We start from the raw sequence: 22,191 nt of genomic DNA, 5'->3' as shown, positions 1-22,191 counted from the left end.
AGAAAGTCTTATCGTAGTCAACCCCTTGAACTTGTGAAAAACCTTTTGCAACAAGTTGAGCTTTATAGACAGTTACATTACCATCAGCGTCAGTCTTCTTCTTAAAGATCCATTTATTCTCAATGGCTTGCCGATCATCGGGCAAGTCAACCAAAGTCCATACTTTGTTTTCATACATGGATCCCATCTCAGATTTCATGGCTTCTAGCCATTTTGCGGAATCTGGGCTCATCATCGCTTTCTCATAGTTCGTAGGTTCATCATGGTCAAGTAACATGACTTCCAGAATAGGATTACCGTACCACTCTGGTGCGGATCTTACTCTGGTAGACCTTCGAAGTTCAGTAGAAACTTGATCTGAAGTTTCATGATCAATATCATTAGCTTCCTCACTAATTGATGTAGGTGTCACAGGAACCGGTTTCTGTGATGAACTACTTTCCAATAAGGGAGCAGGTATAGTTACCTCATCAAGTTCTACTTTCCTCCCACTCACTTCTTTCGAGAGAAACTCCTTCTCTAGAAAGGATCCATTCTTAGCAACGAATGTCTTGCCTTCGGATTTGTGATAGAAGGTATACCCAACCGTCTCTTTCGGGTATCCTATGAAGACACATTTCTCCGATTTAGGTTCGAGCTTATCTGATTGAAGTTTCTTCACATAAGCATCGCAGCCCCAAACTTTAAGAAACGACAACTTTGGTTTCTTGCCAAACCACAGTTCATAAGGCGTCATCTCAATGGATTTTGATGGTGCCCTATTTAACGTGAATGCGGCCGTCTCTAAAGCATAACCCCAGAACGATAGCGGTAAATCAGTAAGAGACATCATAGATCGCACCATATCTAGTAAAGTACGATTACGACGTTCGGACACACCATTTCGTTGTGGTGTTCCGGGTGGCGTGAGTTGTGAAACTATTCCGCATTGTTTCAAATGTAAACCAAACTCATAACTCAAATATTCTCCTCCACGATCAGATCATAGGAATTTTATTTTCTTGTTACGATGATTTTCCACTTCACTCTGAAATTCTTTGAACTTTTCAAATGTTTTAGACTTGTGTTTCATTAAGTAGATATACCCATATCTGCTTAAATCATCTGTGAAGGTGAGAAAATAACGATATCCGCCACGGGCTTCAACATTCATCGGACCACATACATCTGTATGTATGATTTGCAATAAATATGTTGCTCTCTCCATAGTACCGGAGAACGGTGTTTTAGTCATCTTGCCCATGAGGCACGGTTCGCAAGTACCAAGTGATTCATAATCAAGTGATTCCAAAAGTCCATCAGGATGGAGTTTCTTCATGCGTTTTACACCGATATGACCTAAACGGTAGTGCCACAAATAAGTTGCACTATCATTATTAACTCTGCATCTTTTGGCTTCGACATTATGAATATGTGTATTACTACTATCGAGATTCAACAAAAATAGACCACTCTTCAAGGGTGCATGACCATAAAAGATATTACTCATATAAATAGAACAACCATTATTCTCTAATTTAAATGAATAACCGTCTCGCATCAAACAAGATCCAGATATAATGTTCATGCTCAACGCTGGCACCAAATAACAATTATTCAGGTCTAAAACTAATCCCGAAGGTAGATGTAGAGGTAGCGTGCCGACCGCGATCACATCGACTTTGGAACCATTTCCCACGCGCATCGTCACCTCATCCTTGGCCAGTGCTCGCTTATTTCGCAGTCCCTGTTTCGAGTTGCAAATGTTAGCAACAGAACTAGTATCAAATACCCAGGTGCTACTGTGAGCTCTAATAAGGTACACATCAATAACATGTATATCACATATACCTTTGTTCACCTTGCCATCCTTCTTATCCGCCAAATACTTGGGGCAGTTCCGCTTCCAGTGTCCAGTCTGCTTGCAGTAGAAGCACTCAGTTTCAGGCTTAGGTCCAGACTTGGGTTTCTTCTCTTGAGCAGCAACTTGCTTGCTGTTCTTCTTGAAGTTCCCCTTCTTCTTCCCTTTGCCCTTTTTCTTGAAACTAGTGGTCTTGTTAACCATCAACACTTGATGCTCCTTCTTGATTTCTACTTCCGCAGCTTTTAGCATTGCGAAGAGCTCGGGAATTGTCTTGTTCATCCCTTGCATATTATAGTTCATCACGAAGCTCTTGTAGCTTGGTGGCAGTGATTGGAGAATTCTGTCAATGACACTATCATCAGGAAGAGTAACTCCCAGTTGAATCAAGTGATTATTATACCCAGACATTTTGAGTATGTGTTCACTGACAGAACTATTCTCCTCCATCTTGCAGCTATAGAACTTATTGGAGACTTCATATCTCTCAATCCAGGCATTTGCTTGAAATATTAACTTCAACTCCTGGAACATCTCATATGCTCCATGACGTTCAAAACGTCGTTGAAGACCCGGTTCTAAGCCATAAAGCATGGCACACTGAACTATTGAGTAGTCATTAGCTTTGCTCTGCCAGACGTTCTTAACGTCGTCAGTTGCATCAGCAGAAGGCCTGGCACCCAGCGGTGCTTCCAGGACGTAATTCTTCTGTGCAGCAATGAGGATAATCCTCAAGTTACGGACCCAGACCGTGTAATTGCTACCATCATCTTTCAACTTTGCTTTCTCAAGGAACGCATTAAAATTCAACGGAACAACAGCACGAGCCATCTATCTACAACAAACATAGATGAGCAAAAACTATCAGGTACTAAGTTCATGATAAATTTGAGTTCAATTAATCATATTACTTAAGAACTCCCACTTAGACAGACATCTCTCTAGTCATCTAAGTGATCACGTGATCCAAATCAACTAAACCATAACCGATCATCACGTGAGATGGAGTAGTTTTCAATGGTGAACATCATTATGTTGATCATATCTACTATATGATTCACGCTCGACCTTTCGGTCTCCGTGTTCCGAGGCCATATCTGCATATGCTAGGCTCGTCAAGTTTAACCTGAGTATTCTGCTTGTGCAAAAACTGGCTTGCACCCATTGTAGATGGACGTAGAGCTTATCACACCCGATCATCACGTGGTGTCTGGGCATGACGAACTTTGGCAACGGTGCATACTCAGGGAGAACACTTCTTGATAATTTAAGTGAGAGATTATCTTAAAATGCTACCGTCAATCAAAGCAAGATAAGATGCATAAAGGATAAACATCACATGCAATCAATATAAGTGATTGATATGGCCATCATCATCTTGTGCTTGTGATCTCCATCTTCGAAGCACCGTCGTGATCACCATTGTCATCGGCGCGACACCTTGATCTCCATCGTAGCATCGTTGTCGTTACGCCATCTATTGCTTCTACGACTATCGCTACCGCTTAGTGATAAAGTAAAGCAATTACTGGGCATTTGCATTTCATACAATAAAGCGACAACCATATGGCTCCTGCCAGTTGCCGATAACTTCGGTTACAAAACATGATCATCTCATACAATAAAATATAGCATCGCGTCTTGACCATATCACATCACAACATGCCCTGCAAAAACAAGTTAGACGTCCTCTACTTTGTTGTTGCAAATTTTACGTGGCTGCTACGGGCTGAGCAAGAACCGTTCTTACCTACGCATCAAAACCACAACGATAGTTCATCAAGTTAGTGCTTTTTTAACCTTCGCAAGGACCGGGCGTAGCCACACTCGGTTCAGCTAAAGTGAGAGAGACAGACACCCACCAGCCACCTTTAAGCATGAGTGCTTGTAACGGTGAAACCAGTCTCGCGTAAGCGTGCGCGTAATGTCGGTCCGGGCCGCTTCATCTCACAATGCCGCTGAACCAAAGTATGACATGCTGGTAAGTAGTATGACTTATATCGCCCACAACTCACTTGTGTTCTACTCGTGCATATGACATCTACGCATAAAACCTAGGCTCTGATATCACTATTGGGGAACGTAGTAATTTCAAAAAAATTCCTACGCACACGCAAGATCATGGTGATGACATAGCAACGAGAGGGGAGAGTGTAGTCCATGTACCCTCATAGACCGTAAGCGGAAGCGTTAGCACAACGCGATTGATGTAGTCGTACGTCTTCACGATCCGACCGATCCAAGCACCGAACGTACGGCACCTCCGAGTTCAGCACACGTTCAGCTCGATGACGATCCCCGGGCTCCAATCCAGCAAAGCTTCGGGGATGAGTTCCGTCAGCACCGAACGATGATGATGTTCTACCGGCGCAGGGCTTCGCCTAAACTCCGCGACGATATGACCGAGGTGGAATATGGTGGAGGGGGGCACCGCACACGGCTAAGGAACGATCCGTAGATCAACTTATGTGTCTATGGGGTGCCCCCCGCCCCCGTATATAAAGGAGCCAGGGGGAAGGAGGCGGCCGGCCAAGGAGGGCGCGCCAAGGGGGGAGTCCTACTCCCACCGGGAGTAGGATTCCCTTCTTTCCTAGTTGGAATAGGAGAAGGGGGGAAAGAGGAGGAAGAGGGGAAGGAAAGGGGGGGCGCCGCCCCCCTTCCCTTGTCCTATTCGGACTAGGAAGGGGAGGGGCGCGCGGCCCCCTCCTGCCTCCTTCCCTCTTCTCTCTCGAGGCCCATGTAGGCCCAATAACCCCCCGGGGGGTTCCGGTAACCTCCCGGTGCTCTGGTAAAATGCCGATTTCACCCGGAACGATTCCGATGTCCAAACATAGGCTTCCAATATATCAATCTTTATGTCTCGACCATTTCGAGACTCCTCGTCATGTCCGTGATCACATCCAGGACTCTGAACAAACTTTGGTACATCAAAACTTATAAACTCATAATAAAACTGTCATCGTAACTTTAAGCGTGCGGACCCTACGGGTTCGAGAACTATGTAGACATGACCTAGAACTATTCTCGGTCAATAACCAATAGTGGAACCTGGATGCCCATATTGGTTCCTACATATTCTACGAAGATCTTTATCGGTCAAACCGCATAACAACATATGTTGCTCCCTTTGTCATCGGTATGTTAGTTGCCCGAGATTCGATCGTCGGTATCCAATACCTAGTTCAATCTCGTTACCGGCAAGTCTCTTTACTTGTTACGTAATACATCATCTTGTAACTAACTCATTAGCTACATTTCTTGCAAGGCTTATAGTGATGTGCATTACCGAGAGGGCCCAGAGATACCTCTCCGACAATCGGAGTGACAAAACCTAATCTCGAAATACGCCAACCCAACATGTACCTTCGGAGACACCTGTAGTACTCCTTTATAATCACCCAGTTACGTTGTGACATTTGGTAGTACCCAAAGTGTTCCTCCGGTAAACGGGAGTTGCACAATCTCATAGTTACAGGAACATGTAGAAGTCATGAAGAAAGCAATAGCAATATACTAAACGATCAAGTGCTAGGCTAACGGAATGGGTCATGTCAATCACATCATTCTCCTAATGATGTGATCCCGTTAATCAAATGACAACACATGTCTATGGTTAGGAAGCATAACCATCTTTGATTAATGATCTAGTCAAGTAGAGGCATACTAATGACTATATGTTTGTCTATGTATTCACACATGTATCATGTTTCCGGTTAATACAATTCTAGCATGAATAATAAACATTTATCATGATATGAGGAAATAAATAATAACTTTATTATTGCCTCTAGGGCATATTTCCTTCATGCCCACCACGTGGCACGAGGCTCGCCGTGGTCTGGGGGACCTTTAGTCCCGGTTGGTAAGGATTGTTTTTATTTTTATTTTTGAAATAAAGAAAAAACAGCCCACCTACTAGGCCGGCACGGCCTGCATACGACTAGAAACCCAATCTCTAGTTGGGCCAAGATGCAGGCCCGTACGTCCCAGTAGGCCCCACAGGGCAGAAGACTTGCAATAGGCCCACAAAGGCCTGCTTAGAGAGGAGCTCGACACGGTAGCCGCGACGGGGCTTATAAACCGGTGCGAGCTCCTCTCAACTAGCGAGGTGGGACTAAACATTGTGCACTGCGGGTGGCAGTGCACCACCTTTAGTACCGGTTGGTGGCTCCAACCGGTACTAAAGACCCCCCCTTTAGTACCGGTTGGAGCCACCAACCCGTACTAAAGGCCACCACCTGTTTAGTACTGGTTCGTGGCACGAACCGGTACGAAAGGTTCGCCACGAACCGGTACTAGTGAGCGCCACCCGCCTGGCCGTTGGAACCGGCACTAATGGTCACATTAGTGCCGGTTCAATTGCAAACCGGGACTAATGAGTTTCACATTAGACCCTTTTTCCACTAGTGTGATGCAGGCGGTCCTTGCCGACGTGGAGCGTGTGGAAGAACGTGTTCTCAATTTCAAGGGATCGATCAAGAATCATCGAGTGCTGAACCAAAATAGGGCATGTGGACATTTCATGTTGATGGGCGAATACTTTGGCCCCTATGCCCTATTCGCGGAGAACTTTCGATGGCGCTTTCGGGTGCGAAAAAATATGTTTGACTGCCTCAAAAATGGCGTTCGGAGCTACGTTGGTGCTTCATCTTGAAGAAGGATGTCGTAGGAAGAATGGAATTATCTGGTTACCAAAAGTGCACGGCTACATTGCGGATGCTTGCATATGGCACGACCATGGATTCATGGGACGAGTACCTCCAGATGTCTGAGAGCACATGCTGAGACGCCATGGTCAGATTTGCTATTGCAGTGGTCGAGGTGTTTGGACCTTAGTACTTGAGAGAACCAACTAGCGCAGACAACAAAAGGCTCATGGCAATTCCGAAGCAAGAGGGTGCCCAGGTATGCTCAGATTTCTTGATTGCATGCACTGGATATGGAATAGTTGCCCATGTTAAGAAGGCAACAATCATTCTTAGAGAAGTTGCGTCACAAGATCTTTGGATTGGGCACAATTTCTTTGGCATGCCCAGGCCTCACAATGACATCAGTGTGCTACAACGGTTTCCATGTTTGCTAGTTGACTGAAGGACAAGCTCCTCGGTGCAACTATACTTTCAATGGGCATGGTTACAACATGGGTTACCATCCGGTTGATGATATATATCATCCTGGGTGACCTTCGTCAAGACCATCTGTGAGACAGTTGGTCAGAAAAGAGCTCACTTTGGACGGAGACAAGAAGGAGCTAGAAAAGATATGAGAGGGCATTTGGAGTGCCCCAAGCCCGTTTTGTAGTTGTTCGTAAACATGCTAAACAATGGGATCAGAAGACCTTTTGGGTGGCGATGATAGGTTGTGTGACCATGCACAACATGACCGTGGAGGATGACGATAAAGATGTTGCGAGAGGTCTGGAGTTTGAGAACATGGGTGATCCTATCCAACTTCCACAACAGAACCCAGACATGTTTCACGAGTTTGTTCAAATGCATCAATAAATTCTGCATCGAGCAACTCATGAGCAGCTTAAGGAAGATCTGCTTGAGCATCTATGGGCAGTTACAAAAGACAACTAGACCATATATGCGAGTTGAATTCAAATTGAACCATTTCATTTCAAAACTTAGTTGGATTGTAATACTTACCTTTGAATTACCATCGCATTTTAATATTTTCACTCCTCAAAGATTTGATATGCTATTATTTTGAGTGTTGCGGACTTAAGAAAAAAAGGGGGGGACAGGGTTGGATGGTTGGCTCATGTATAAATATCCGCCGGCGAGTCCAGACCAGTCCATAAACAAATAGCTTGTCTAGTTTGGGGGCCGAGGTTGGAGATGCCCGCTTTCCCCTTTGCTCTTTGTCATCAGTATTGATCCACTCCAAAGAATTCTCGAGTTGGCAACTTGTAAAGGGTTGTTCCACAAGATTCACAGCCGTGGTGCTATCTTGAGAACCTCTCTCTATGCGGACAACGTGGCGGTCTTCATGGAACCCATGAAGAAGGACATTGATAACCTCCCCAACATGCTTCACCTCTTTCCTGATGCCAAGCGCCTCTCAACCAACTTCCACAAGAGCTCGGTGGTTCCTATATGATGTGGCACATTAGCTTGCCATGTATTCTCCAAAGCCTTCTGACTACACACGCTTCATTTCCCATGAAATACCTTGGGTTCCCACTATCGTTATGGCAACTCCAAAAAGTAGACTTCCAAATTCTCAAAGACAGAGCGGCTACAAAGTTGGTCCCTTGAGGTAGGAAAAACATAACATTCATGGGACACACCGCCCTGGTTAAGGATGGCAATGGATAGGGTATGGGCAGAGTAGAGCAATACCATACCCATACCCATGTAGTGAGTGGGTACAAAATTCTACCCATACCCGTACCCATGGGTATGAAATTTTACCCGCACCATACCCGACAGGTACCGTACCCATCGGGTAGAACAAATGGTACAAGAGTTGTTCACATGTTTACACTCATTGATAGCACATTTGACAAAAAAGTTCAATTATCTCATCTGAATGAATAGCGGGTAGATGAGTACAACATAGTCGTAAGTCAATACGAGTAGACAAGTCACATGACAAGTTAATGATTAATTCACGACAACTTAACATTAGTTCACAAGCCGGCAGGGTATGGGTATACCCGTGGGTACAAGGCTGTACCAGTACCCTACCCATGACTTAACGGGTAGGGTATGGGTACTACCCCTGGGTATAAAAGTGTGCCTCTACCCTGCCCATGCGGGTACGGTACCCGCGGGTACCCGTACCCGTGGGTAAAATTGCCATCCTTAGGTCAAATAGGTGTTATCCTCCCAAACGGTCTACTTCATCACTCCCCTCGTCCTCCTCCCTAACACCCTTGACACTGTCAACAAGCCTTGAGTGAGCTTTCATTTGGGCGAGTATGGAAAAAACCACCGATGCTAAATGTAAAGTAAATTGGAACACCGTTTGCCATCATCTTGCCTCTAGTGGCCCAGGGATGTTACATATGGACAATTCTAGGGCCCTTAGGCCCTGTTGGCTTTGGTTTGAGTGGAAGGAGACAACAAAAATGTGGGTTGGCATGGGAAACCCTTGTGACACCATGGACTATACTTATTATATGCTTTCACGACCATCATCGTCGGCAATGGTGCAAGCACACCTTTTAGGGACTCCCCTTGGGTGCATGACCAAAAGCCTAAGGATACCCCCCCCCCTAATATATGATGCATCATCTAGAAAAATGGAAAGTGAGAGAAGCCCTCAAGGACGATGAATGGGTCGCCAAGATCAAAATCTCTCCCACTTTTTCCATCGTCCACTTCGGTCAATTTGTTGAGCTTTGGGCCTCTATTGGGGTTTTTAGTCTTGTGGAGACGGAAGATGACATTACTTGGAAGCACACGGTGAGTAGTTGACATGGCGGAGTCCACCTACGAGGCTCAATTTATTGGCATGATCCGCTCCCCTATGGAGCATGCGGTGTGGAAAACTTGGGTACCACCTGAGGTGAAATTATTTGTTTGGTTGGCCATTCAAAATAGAGTTTGGACCGCCGATATATTGGCCAAACGTGGGTGGCCCAGTTGTACTAATTGCCCCCTTTGCAAAAGGGAACAAGAATCAGTTGACCACCTAGTTTTCAAGTGTCGGTACACTCTAAGGCTTTGCGAAATGATCAAGGCTTGACTCCAACTTGCTCACATGAATACTTTCACATGGCATTTGAGACGCTCCCTCAAAGATTGATGGATTGGATTATATCCGATGTACCCACCCTAAATAGGAAAGCCACCATCTCGAATGAGGGAAACACGCGTGTTTCCTGTAACCAAGGTGCGCCGCCGTCGATCCTACTCGACAACATTAAGAAGGAGGCTTTGATTTGGGTGGTGCGGGGCCAAAGAAACTAGGGACAAACAATGCCGGGAGAGTAATTCATTTGTTGTATTGAGGAGTGTATTTGGTAACGCAAAATCTTCTTTTCTCTTAATTAACATAAAATCTTTTGCCTCCGTTTCAACAATAAAAAAAGGACGATGCTAGGCGCCGGTGCGCCGGCCGAAAGTTTCGGCCGGTTGCACCCTAGTCGTCAGATCGGATCGGCCCGTCCCGAGCCGTTGGATCCTTATCCAACCAGGTCGTCGTCTTCCTCTCGCGAGCGCGTAACGAGCGCCGTCTTCCTCTCGCGAACCCCATCTCACCGGCTGCCCGCGTTCCCCCTCGTCGCCGCCCCTCCCTCGCCTGCCCTCCTCGTCCCTGATCGCCGTCCTCGCCGGCCGTCTTTCCCGGCCGCCCTGGTCACCGGTAGTCCTCGGCGGCCGTCCTCTTCACCGGCTTCGCCCCCATGCAATAGCCCATCCCTGCGATTGTAGCTTCCATGGCCACTGTTGCAGCTCCGGTGGCGACGACCGGAGCTCACCGGCGTGCTCACCGGCGCTCATCCCCCGCTTGCGAACAAAAAAGATCGAGCGCCCAGGGAGATGCTCAGTGCTGCAACCTACGACGAAAAAAGCTACAACCAGCGATAGGAAAAGCTTCAACCGGCTACGAAAAAAGCTTCAACCCGTATACGACTAGAGCTATGGATGACCAAGAAAAGTTACAACCGGTGACAGAGAAAGCTTCATCTACCGATGAAAAAAAGCTTCATCAGACTATAAAAAAAGTTTCAACCGTGGAAACAAAAGCCATGGTCGAAAAGTTACAACCGGTGACAGAAAAAGTTTCATCTAGCGATGAAAAAAGCTTCATCTGACTATAAAAAAAGTTTCAACCGTGGAAACGAAGCCATGGACGAAAAACCAAAAGTTGCAACCGACAGTTATAAAAGTTACAACCGCATTGAAAAAAGCTTCAAACTCCTTATCTCAGCTGCGACCCCGCGATGACGATGACGCTGTTTTGCTGCAACCGTAGTAGATTTTTGCTACCACCGGCGATTGAATTTGCTACAACCGGTTTCATCAAAAAATCGCCGTGGGGTGTAGTCTGACATGGCTCCGGCGAGGTAGGCAGAGCTCCGATGCATGCGAGGTAGGCGTCGCCGTGGTAGAACCCCGTCGCCCCGGTTGCAGCATCTCCCGTGGTCACCGCCCCTCGGTCACCGGCGAGATGGAATGATCACCGTGCAAATCCATGGCAGCTTCGAGCGGGGAGGGAAGGCGTGGTGCTGCGATCGGGGGGCGGGGGGGAGGGGGAAGGGATGGGGAAGGGGTGGGGAGGAGGGGGCAGAAGAAGAGGGCGGCGCGTGCCCCGGCGAGCTGCGCGAGATGTGGGGGAGCTGCGATGAAGGAGACGCGGAAAAAAGGGAGACCGGCCCAATGTTCCGCCGGTGCCCCGGCTCCAAACGTTTTCCTAAAAAAAATGTGCACAATTGTTTCGTGCATCTGTCACGACGCACGAAGAGTGACCCACTGCCGAAAGCACTCATTTATCAACTCGCGTGCTTGCGTACGTATTAGTGATCTTCTAAAAAGCACCAGTTCGTGATGAAGAAAAGCTCCACCAGATCAGTAGTGCATGTAGCTTACACAGTTAAGACGTCCGAATCAAAATTTTCTTTTCTAGCTTTCCAGCTGGTGCGCAGATGCTTCGCCGTTTTGTGGCGACTTTGCTGCTCATCAAAAGGCGACGTCATCCATGGGCCCGCATGCAATTTCTCGGAAACTGCCGCGCTCTTTCTTCCCCCGTGCTGCTCTTCTTACTTCGTCGCCATCTCCCCGGCCGGCCCCGCTCTTCATCCCCACCCACCCCCGCCCCATTTTCTGTGGAGGACGACTGGAAGCAGCAAGGGAGAGCGTGCTCGAGGTCTGGATCATCGTCGCTGGCTGCGTGCCTCGCCGGTCATCCGCCGCACCCGTAAGCACCTCTGATCGATCCTCGGGCTCACTCTGTTTTGGTTTTCTGTCTCTCTCTCTCTCTCCCTGCCTGCCGGTACGTCACCAGAACCAAATTAAACTTACTAGCGGCGAAATAGGAACCGATTATGTGCCAATTGCCTCGAAAAATTTCAAAGGTCGGTACATTTTTCTCACCGTAGTTCTTTTCAACACGGTACAACGTAGTTACGTAGATGCTCATATATATACACATACATTTATCCCTAAACGCACACACGCATGTATAGTCTTTTCTTTGAGCACACAAGAGATGATGAGCCGGCAATAGATTTTGAGATAAAAAAAGCACCACATGTGCCTTAGCAGTCAATGGAAACATTCCTTCCACTGAACGAATGTCACCGAAAAATCTAAAATAAATCCAGCAAAAACGCAAGCACAGGTGCCAAATTTAGGACTTTACCCCTAGTGTGCTGGTTTCACCACAGGACCTAACCATCCGAGTTGTGCTCAGTTCGCCACCATCACTTCTTCCTCACGCCGCCCTCGGCGATGGATAGACCGCCGGGGCGGCCGGAGGCATGGTAGTACCTCGCCTTCCACCCTTCCCAAGCTGCTACCTCCGTCCGTCTACTGCCCCCTTACTATTCCTCTAAGACCATCCCCTTCTCTAATGTCGACGAACCTCGTATCTAGTGGGGAGGCCGGCCAAAATAATCTATGGGGTCATTGATAATTTTTAGGATAATTATCTATGTACAGTAGTTTTAGACCATTTTCTTTAAAAGTTGTGGGGTCAATGGACCCCACAGACTACATGTAGAATCACCATTACCCGTATCGCCATTGTTGGCCTCCTTCTCCCCACCCTGGCTCTGGGTCACTCCCGATTTGACATTGTAGGGGACGCCATGGCCATCCACGTGGCCGTGTGAGCCCACCCTAGCCTCGCGTGCCTCACTGGCTTGTCTCTTCTCCCCGAATCGACATTCACCAAAATTATTTTTAATTGCCTTACAAATAGCATAGGATTGTGAAATAATGGGCCCATCTATATGTCAGGTCCCTGCTTTTTTGTGGTCGGTCGAATTTTCTAGACATTGGATTGAAATCGAAAGGATGGTCATCTTCTTCCTCCTCCCCCCTTCATCTCCTTACCGAAGCCCCCACCCCATGTTCCGCTGGCCGAACTGCCACCTGCGACCGGTGAATCTACCATGTAAATCTCATCGTCGGCTTCACTATGTTGCCGCTGCCAGGACCTTCCCTCTAAGCCCCATCCTCAAACTCCATCGACGAGCACCCGACCTGCCACCTCTTACCTCTCCTTTGCCGACGCGCTCGCAACAAGCCACATTGTCCTCATTGGGATTACTATGTCCTGCCTCAGTCTCGCGTATCATGCCACGGTCAGCCGTGTCGCCCCCATCTCGGCCTTGGTTTTGGCTCGTGGCGCCTTTTTCTTCTTACCAATAGAAAACACGAAAGTAATGAATGGCCCTGTCCACACCTACATCGTTTCAAGGCAACTTGTTTTAATGTCAAAAAAAAGGCAACTTGTTTTCAGGCAAATTGCCAATAGCAAATGTATGCATCGAGATTTGCTTCAGTGCACATCATTTATCGTGACCTGAGCTTACCTCAAGATGTTAGGTTTCTTGTAGTGAAACCAATTCATCAGGATTTAAGTCTTAGATTTGACATTGGTGATCGCATTTTTTTAAATTTATCTCAGGTCTTTTTGTCGATGTGTGTTTAGTGGGAAGGGATGTCCTGTTGACAGAAACGTCTCTGGCGACTTCGTTAATCTTCAAATGTTGTGCAGACTCAGTATTTCAGAGGTGCTCAGAAAAGTAGAGTGTAGATGTGTGCGTTTATATGGTTGACTGTATGCAAGTGAGCATTTGCCTTTGTACTGTACTTCTTGTTAAAGAAATGAAAAAACTAACACTTACACGTGTGGCATCTTGCACATCGCCCACACGCCTCTATCACCACTTATTTTGCCACGTATGAACAGATGACATCAGCTAGATTTTTTGGGTTTTAAACTTAAAAATGTTTTATCTTCTAATAAAAAAATCGAATTAAAAATCCGTTTTTACCATTAAATCCGTCTCGACGAGGTCTTCAAAACTAGACCCATGTTGACATGTTTCAACGAAATTTTTGTTTGCTCAAAAATTGCCATGATGTTTACATTGTACTTGCCATTATGTTTAAACTAAAGTTGCCATGTGGCAATTTTAGTTTATAGAGCATGACAATTCCAGTACTTTGACCACAAAAATTATTTTTTATATGAACCATGGCAATTTTAAGTGCATGTATCATGGCAATTTTAGTTTATGGTTCATGGCAAGTCTAGTTTGTTAATTTCCCGTTTTATAATATGTCAAAATTTACTTTTAACCGTAGCAATTTCAGTGTAAACATCATGACAATTCATATGCAATAGACATAATAACTTTTAACCCTCCAAAAAAATTCGTCGAAATGTATTGATATGAGATCTAGTTTCGAAGATCTTGTCGCGAGGGATTTAATGGTGAAAACGGATCTTCAATCAGATTTTTCATTTAAGAGATAAAACATTTTAAAAACTGAAAATCCAAAAAAAATTCTACATACATGCATGCGGTGACGTGACGCGGCGCAGTCCGTATGTTAGAGGCCGTGTGGGCGGGTTTTGGCTTCCACCACATATATGGGCGATAGCGTTGTCCTAAAGAAATACTTTATGGGCCCACGAAGCAATAGAGGAAAATCTCAGGGCTTACTCCTTTTTTTTGAAACATCTCACATGTTACCAAATCCTCAGTTCCTCATTTCAAAAAAAAAAAAAATCCTCAGTTCCTCCGGCTCAAAAAAAAAAAAAATCCTCAGTTCGTCATCCTCAGATCCAATTGTTTTTCCTCGTCCCTCTCCGCTCCCCCGATCTAATTTGACTCACAAGCCAGCGACCATGGTGCGAAGGCACGCGGCGGGAGCGCGACCCCAGGCCGGAGGGGCAGCCTCCGCCCAGGTGTTGGTGATACGAGGGGTAGATACTGGATGCAGCAAGCTCTGTTGCTTGACCGGCGTGATGGTCAGGCGCGGCGAGCTTAGAGTGAAGACACTGAGATTAGGCATTGGCTCTCGCTCCCTAGTGGAGCGGCGGCCAGGCAGCGGTTGATCCCTCCTAGTTGGTACAGCCGCGCTGGAGGAAGAAGCCAGCTGCATCAGCTGCACCTTCTCTGTGCACGAAGGATGTCCTGGCCATCCCTGCAGCTGATTAGGCCAGCCGGCCGGAGGGCTCCAGGTCAGGCAAGCTCCTCCTCCACGCAGTCCAAACAAGCCCTCACGAATCCAGTGCCATGTTATGAGGTGCTTCTCGGATTCTCCGAAAGAAATCTGTTCTAAAAAAATATTACTACATTACATTCAGTTGTGATTTGTCGTAATACAGTTAGGTTCATACATTCTCTCATACATACAAAGTATTAGTGCTGTTATGAGGTGGTTCTCGGGTTCTCTGAAAGAAATCTGTCCTCAAAAATATTACATTACATTCAATTGTGATTTGTCATTCTTGTGATTTACCGTAATCCAATTAGGTTCATACATTCTCTCATACAAAGTATTAGTGTTAATTTCATGGTGGACATTACTCTTTTTACTCTTGGTATCTGACCACAAAGTATGCTGTAATGCTCACCATGTCTATTGTTGGTCAACAGGACAGAGAAGAAATCTTCAGATTCGAGTCACCATGAGTATATCAGGTACTATTGGGGTCATCAGTGGCATCAACGAATGTGTCAATTTGTTTCAATGGGCAAGGTCTTCTATTTCATCTCTGCGCTCCCGATGGAGTGGTAAACAACAGCAAAATCTTCAGGATGAGGTACTGCACTTGCAGAGTGGCCTACAATGTCTTAGTGATACTCTTCCGGCAATGTACAACATCATTGATCGGGCGGAGTGGAGCAGCCACAAGCACTGTGTGGCCGAGCTCCTTCCAAAATTCAGTGATGCGGTGTATGATGCGGAGGACATTCTTGATGAGTTCAGGTGGTATGAGCAGAAAGTGACAGTGGAGGGCATTGCAAACCAATCTCCTTTTATCGATTTCTTTAACTGTGTCATTCAGGGCAGTTTCAACAAAGTGAAGGATATCCAGAAAAGGCTGGAGAATCTTTCTAATCTGCTCGAGAAGATGGGCTTGGGTGAAGCGACACCACGTTTTGACAAATCAGTCAGGCCAGAGACTAGTTCTTTTCCCATTGAGACCACAATATTTGGCCGTGATCAAGAGTTGAGTCAGGTGATAAAATTGCTAGTTGGTACAGACAATGATAGTACCACGAAAACTCATTCCAAACGGAAGAGAGAATGCCGCACAATCAAATCATCAAAAAGAACATCAGCAACAATCAACCATGACTGTAATGAACAAGAAAATGGTCTTGCTGTTTTGCCAATAGTTGGAATTGGGGGTGTTGGAAAAACCACTATGGCTCAACATATCTACCAACAAGTGAAGCCTCATCCTCATTTCAAAAATACAACAATTTGGCTTTCTGTCTCAGATGACTTTGATGTCAAGAGGTTAACTAAAGAAGCCTTGCAATCCATTTCTGGAGAGGAAAGAACTGGCCAGTTGGACTCGCTTCAACATGCTCTTCATAAAATTGTGTGCCATAAAAAGTTACTTATTGTCCTTGATGATTTGTGGGACGATGCCTTGAAGGAGAATGGGCAATCTTGGAAGAGATTCTGTGCACCTTTAAAATATGTGAGGAAGGGAAGCATGATGTTGGTCACCACTAGGTCTCAAAAGGTTGCTGATGGAGTGCGCACAATGAAGACATTGAAATTAAATGGCTTGAAGGATGATGTCTTTTGGAATTTCTTCAAACTATGCATGTTTGGATCCGAGAGGTTTAGCAATGATCATGAGTTAGAGCAAATTGGTAGAAGCATACTTCCTAAGCTAAAGGGTTCTCCTTTAGCTGCAAAAACTCTTGGACGCCTGCTAAGAATGAACCGTCACACAACATATTGGAATAATGTTCTAGAGAGTGAATTGTGGGAGTTAAGGCAACAGGGGGATGACATTTTGCCAGCCCTTCGGTTGAGCTACATGTACTTGCCATTCCACCTAAAGAGATGTTTCTCATTATGTGGTGTGTACCCTAAAGATCATGAATTTGAGAAGGATTATTTAGCTGAAATTTGGGTGGCGGAAGGCTTTGTGGAACCTCAGGGGGACATTCCAATTCAGGATATTGCTAGTCAGTACTTTGAAGATCTTGTAAGTCGATCTTTCTTTCAGAAAGTACACGGAGCATATGTAATCCATGACTTGCTTCATGACATGGTCCAAATGGTTTCAAAGAATGATTGCTTCATATTAAAAAATGTGAACGATTTCCAAAAAATTCCTAAGAATGTTCGTCACCTATCAGTACTCTCTAACCCAAAGTTTGACTATTCAAAGCTGTTCAGCCTATGCAAGCATGAGAAGCTGCGTACCCTGATTTGCAACATGCCCTTGGAGGATAAAGTTGTAGCCCCTGTAATGGATCATTGGTGTACTGAACTTGGGCGTATGCGCGTGATTATTTGTGCCTCTACAACTGGGTTACCGGGTAGTGTTTGCAACTTGAAGCATCTTCGGTACCTTGAAATCTCCAGAGCTTCTCCTTTGAAGAGCCTTCCTTCAACGTTCTGTTGCCTCTATAATTTGCAGACTCTTTATATTGGGGAATGCAAGATGGAAAGCTTACCCAGTGACTTCGATAAGTTGATCAGCTTGAGGAGAATTGAATTATGTGGATTTCGATATTATCTAGAGTATCAACTAAACTGCGATGCACTAGGAGCTGAACAAAAAACGAGATATCTTCACGGTCTAAAAGTGCACCGGTCTTCGATGATGACTCGACAGAACAATGGGACAGAAGCACTTCAACTTTTACAACCTCCCAATGGTCTAAAATATTTGCAACTCCGAGATTATCCAGATGTGTCTCTACCAAGATGGTTTCAGCCACAAAAGTTATCAAGCTTCATATTACTTGCAAATATTGGTATTTTCACTTCCCTGATGGATCTAGCAATTTCTGATTGCCACAAGTTATCAAGCCTTGAGCATTTTCTACATCCAGCTTCTATACCAGCCATCAAGAAAATAGTAGTTAAAAATTGCAAGAGGTTAATATCAGTACCAACTGAAAGATTCGTGGAGTTCCATTGCCTTGAAGAATTGGAGGTGGTTTATTGCCGAAATATCTCCTCCCAAAGTTTGGTGGCTCCTTCACTCAAGAGGCTTGTGCTGGGTTATTCTGGGAATCTAGCAGACTATATTGAGTGCTGCTCCCTCACTAGCTTCTTCTTATATTATTCCAGTCACACGTCCATACAACTACAACATCTTCCAGCCCTAATGAGTTTGAGCATTGCAAGGTGCGAGTCTCTTACATCTGTGAGGCCAGCGGTCTTCAGTAACTTCTCCCATTGCGGGTGCAGCGCCAACAGTATTACATCGTTGTTGTCCCTTACGGTGCTAACCATTAGCGGCTGCACTAAACTGTCAACCCTTGATGACCTCCTAACACAAGAATGCCTGCCTGTCGTTGAGAGGATTTATATTGCACACTGCGACGAGTTGCTCTCGCTGCCCGGAGAAAGGTTTGGAAGTTTCCTTTGTCTCAAGGAGCTGGATATTTATGATTGCCAACGTCTGGACTGGCAGAGGGGACTGGTGCTGCCGTCGACGCTCCAGAGGCTCGTACTGGGCCAATGTGGGGATATATCTGCATGGGTTCTCAGCTGCCTGCAAAACCTCGCGTCACTCGTTTCGCTGGAGATGTCTGAGTGCCCGCGCATAACATCCATTCCAGGTGACATTTGGAGGACGAACCTTGCATTTCTAGAGGAGTTATATATCACCGATTGTCCAGACCTTGTCTCAATTGGGGGATTGGAGGCCGTTGCGCAGCTAGGCACGCTCCACGTCTCTGGCTGCCCAAAGATGATAGAGATGGAGCAGCCTGTAAAGAGAGGCGGAGACTAGCTAAGATCCCATCGCTTTTCAAGTCTATGGTACGTGTGTTGTTTAATTTACAGCCAGCTATTTTCTTACTAGTTAACCTGCAGATTTTATCAATATGTTTTCTGCCACTCGTTCTGATCTTCAATAAAAGTTTAAACGTATCTGTGTCTTGCAGGATTTTTGTTGTTGTTGCACTGAGATTGCTGTGTCTGTGTGGATCGCTCGCCAAACAACTCTGGCTCTCTGGCTCATGCCTATTTCTAATTCACTTCAAATCGCCATCCGCTCTACATGCAGAAGCACAAGCAACATTTGTTAACAGGAGTAGAGCCGCATGGAGAAGGACGACATAGCTCGTTCATTGTGTACTCTAATTAGTTATGTTTTTTGCAAGAGTTAATTAATTAATCTGACAAGTAACTTTTTTGAATTTAATTGTTTGGATTGCTTACCATATGTGTCACGTGGTAATCTGATGAGTAACTTTGATACTCTGGTCTTACATTCCTGTGTATAATTCTAGGCGAAGCTTGGAGTGGACCAATCCCCTGTTTTTTTTTAAATGGACCAATCCCCTGATTGGGCTAGATTATTACTCACTAGATATTGGGCAAAATTATTACACAGCGGCCCAAGCCCAAGAATGTAAATTTGAAGAAAAGATTGCAAGGAAAAAAGTGCTCCAGCAACAGAGGTTTCGGAAGGAACACATACAATTTTGTATGGAAGCATGAAAATTCCTTTATGGAAGAGCGATTTTTCTTTCATGTTCTATTTCATAACATATGCAATGTAAACCTTTGTTTGTTCATCACATCATCACAGAAAAATGTTCATTCACCTTAGCAAAAAAAAGCTCACGTGGATCCCAAGAAATATTCTAATTTTCTTCTCTAAATTTTTTAGCATGATTTTTTTTAAATACCCATTCATGCAAACTGTTCACTTATCTCCACAAAAATGTTTGTCATAGTTTGGAAACTGGTACTCATGCTTCTGAAACAAGAATTTTCTAGGAGATATTTGTTTCACTTTTTTGGCGATAAAAATGCAGCAATGGTTAATATAATTTCTTTCGCCTCGAACAGTACATCATCAATCACCAATAGATCGAAATCCAATATGTTGGCAGAGCAAGAAAATGTAAAAAAATAAAATAAATCAAAAGCTTTGCTAATATCTTTCAAGAATGTCAGTTGCGGCAAACAAAAGATAAATTATTTTGCAAGTGAAAATAATAATGGAAAACGAGATATCAAAAAGTAAAAATAAATGATTAAATAAGAAGATAAAAAGGAGAAATCGGAAAGTGCAGAAGGTTAAGAACGAAAAAAAAACATGAAATGAAAGAACAACAAAGCTTGGTAGGCAAATATTACTTTTATCAACAACATTAGTTGTATCGTAACAAAGAGGCCTTTCAACTGAAGAAAATAAGCATGAGCGACCAGTGGCATGCAAATAACGCAAGGTGAGTGGCTTCTTCTGCACCTCATTAGAGAAATTACCGTGACCAAAAGAGTCACAATTACTTGTTTATTGTTTTGATGTGAGCACAAAATTCTTATCTAACTGCGGGAAAACTCTGTTTCGGCAAATGGATAAATATGGGAAGAAGGTCAAAGAATACAGTGCAAAGAACCTGAAGAAAGAACAACAAACACCGTATAGAAAAACAGGTGATGGCAACAGTAGCAGATATCTGGGAAAGGCAACAATCAAAACAAAGCCAAAGACTAATCTTAAGCCCTTACTTCGTACATGTAGTATACCAAACAAACAAATTTTAATTTTGTTTTTTTCCTAGCATCCTTTATTAGGTATTATTATGTTTCTTTCTAACATTCCGGTCGGTAATTTATGTAATTTGGTTTAACCTTTTTTGTAGGAGGTGCTGAAAATTGACAGCAAAGAAAATATCCATAATTTCAACAAAAAAGCTTGAAGGGCGACAAGATTATGAATCATGTAACACATGATCAAAAGGAGAGGCTACTAACAGCAAAATTTGTAATCATTTTGTTTATAACAAGCTCAAAATTCTACAAATTTTGTTTTTTTAATAAATAGTTAAAAAACCCTGAAATCATATGAAAACATTCCTCTTCAGATATGCATGCCCAGCAAGAAGGAAGACCATTACACACTATATGTGATGGACATATATAAGGGAAAGGTTAAAATCCTGATACCGAAAAGAGACCACTCCTGCTAAAGGTTAAAAAGATCAAGAGAAATGGCTAAACAAATATCAAATAAGTTGACGCAAAAGAGAATTAAAAAGGAATAATACCATGAACATAAAAACAGAATGGTAAGTCTTATAAGTAGCGATTTTCGTTTCTCTTGAACCATACCTTCTAAGTGTTTTTATTTAAAACACAACACAATCCTCAGATGGCCAGGATGGAAGCATCCTTGCTACACTTATTTGGAGGAGAAAGACACTGTAATAGCAAATTCTTCAAGAGTTGAATTTTTTGATTTTTAAGAAGAAGTGCCAAATGTGTACCATTGTGAATCACCATTTACCACACTAAGATGTTCATTTTCTATAACGGCAGAGAGTTCAAAAAATTGAAAGAACATTTTGATGTAAGTTTTCGTTGAACCTTTATTTTGTAAACATTTTGATGTAAGTTTTCGTTGAACCTTTATTTTGTAGTCGCTCTTTGTTTGCAGCTTCCCAAAATGCAATACATACGAAACAATACTTACAAGACCCTAGATATGTGCTTCCATAGGCTAATGGAAAAGGCACTGCTTGTGCTCCCACAAACCATACATATAGATGGTTTGTGCTTCCAAAAGCCAGGGAAAAGCATTGCATGTGCTCCCATGAACCATTGATTTCTGCCTCCAAAACGAGGGGAATAGTATTGCATGTGCTCTCACAAACCATAGATCTATGCTTCCAAAACTAATGGAAAAAGCACTGCATGTTTTCAAAAACAAGGGTAAAAGGACTGCATGTGCTCCCACAAACCATTGGTCCGTGCCTCCAAAACGAGGGGAAAAGCACTGCCTGTGCTCCCACAAATCGTTAGATATGTGCTTCCAAAACTAATATAAAAAGGACGCGCTACTTGTCTATGCGCTACTGGCAAAGAGTGTGTTTCACGAGCCGGAGGCAAGCAGGAATCACGCTGTAGGTGTCGTGTACCGATGAAGCCAAAAGCATGTTGTACGATCAACACATGCCTTGACCTATGACCCCCTTCTAGATGTATATGATAACTTGATGAACCAGAGGCAAGCAGGAAGCCCGGTAATATTACTGAAAACTTGAAGTTCTGAGTTAAAAGTTGTCACTTGTTTGAGTTTAAAGCTATAGTGCTCCCTCCCTTTTTTACCCCCATTAAACTCCCTCTCCCAAAAATAAGACGAGAAAAAGAAAGTGAAAAGGGTGAACTTTACTAGGAACAAATCTATTTTTGGAGTTTAAGTGCGAAAAGCCACTT

The 22,191-nt window shown here is 44.3% G+C and overlaps 1 protein-coding gene across 3 annotated transcripts; it reads left to right on the top strand.

Moving 5' to 3' along the window:
• The first annotated feature begins 11,586 nt into the window (after positions 1–11,586).
• Positions 11,587–19,181, top strand: LOC119324017 (putative disease resistance protein RGA1). Of its 3 annotated transcripts, none has more exons than XM_037597737.1 (3): positions 11,587–11,710; positions 15,411–18,780; positions 18,906–19,181. In XM_037597737.1, exon 2 carries the CDS (start codon positions 15,443–15,445, stop codon positions 18,749–18,751), a length of 3,309 nt encoding a protein of 1,102 aa, XP_037453634.1. In that variant the 5' UTR covers positions 11,587–11,710; positions 15,411–15,442; the 3' UTR covers positions 18,752–18,780; positions 18,906–19,181. The 3 variants fall into 3 exon arrangements, with proteins under 3 accessions (XP_037453634.1, XP_037453633.1, XP_037453635.1); XM_037597736.1 differs by lacking the exon at positions 11,587–11,710 and adding an exon at positions 14,587–14,992; XM_037597738.1 differs by lacking the exon at positions 11,587–11,710 and adding an exon at positions 14,957–15,057.
• Positions 19,182–22,191: the final 3,010 nt, after the last annotated feature.

Source organism: Triticum dicoccoides, chromosome 6B, assembly GCF_002162155.2.
Source record: "Triticum dicoccoides isolate Atlit2015 ecotype Zavitan chromosome 6B, WEW_v2.0, whole genome shotgun sequence".
NCBI classification, from domain to species: Eukaryota; Viridiplantae; Streptophyta; class Magnoliopsida; order Poales; family Poaceae; genus Triticum; species Triticum dicoccoides.
This window is presented reverse-complemented; position numbering and strand designations above follow the sequence as displayed.

What these genes read in the sequence shown, in the direction of transcription:
- LOC119324017 (XM_037597736.1), top strand. Translation starts at nt 14,941, where the DNA reads ATGTCCTGGCCATCCCTGCAGCTGATTAGGCCAGCCGGCCGGAGGGCT. An exon ending in AGCCGGCCGGAGGGCTCCAG is followed by an intron (nt 14,993 to 15,410) that starts GTCAGGCAAGCT and finishes GTTGGTCAACAG; the next exon opens with GACAGAGAAGAAATCTTCAG.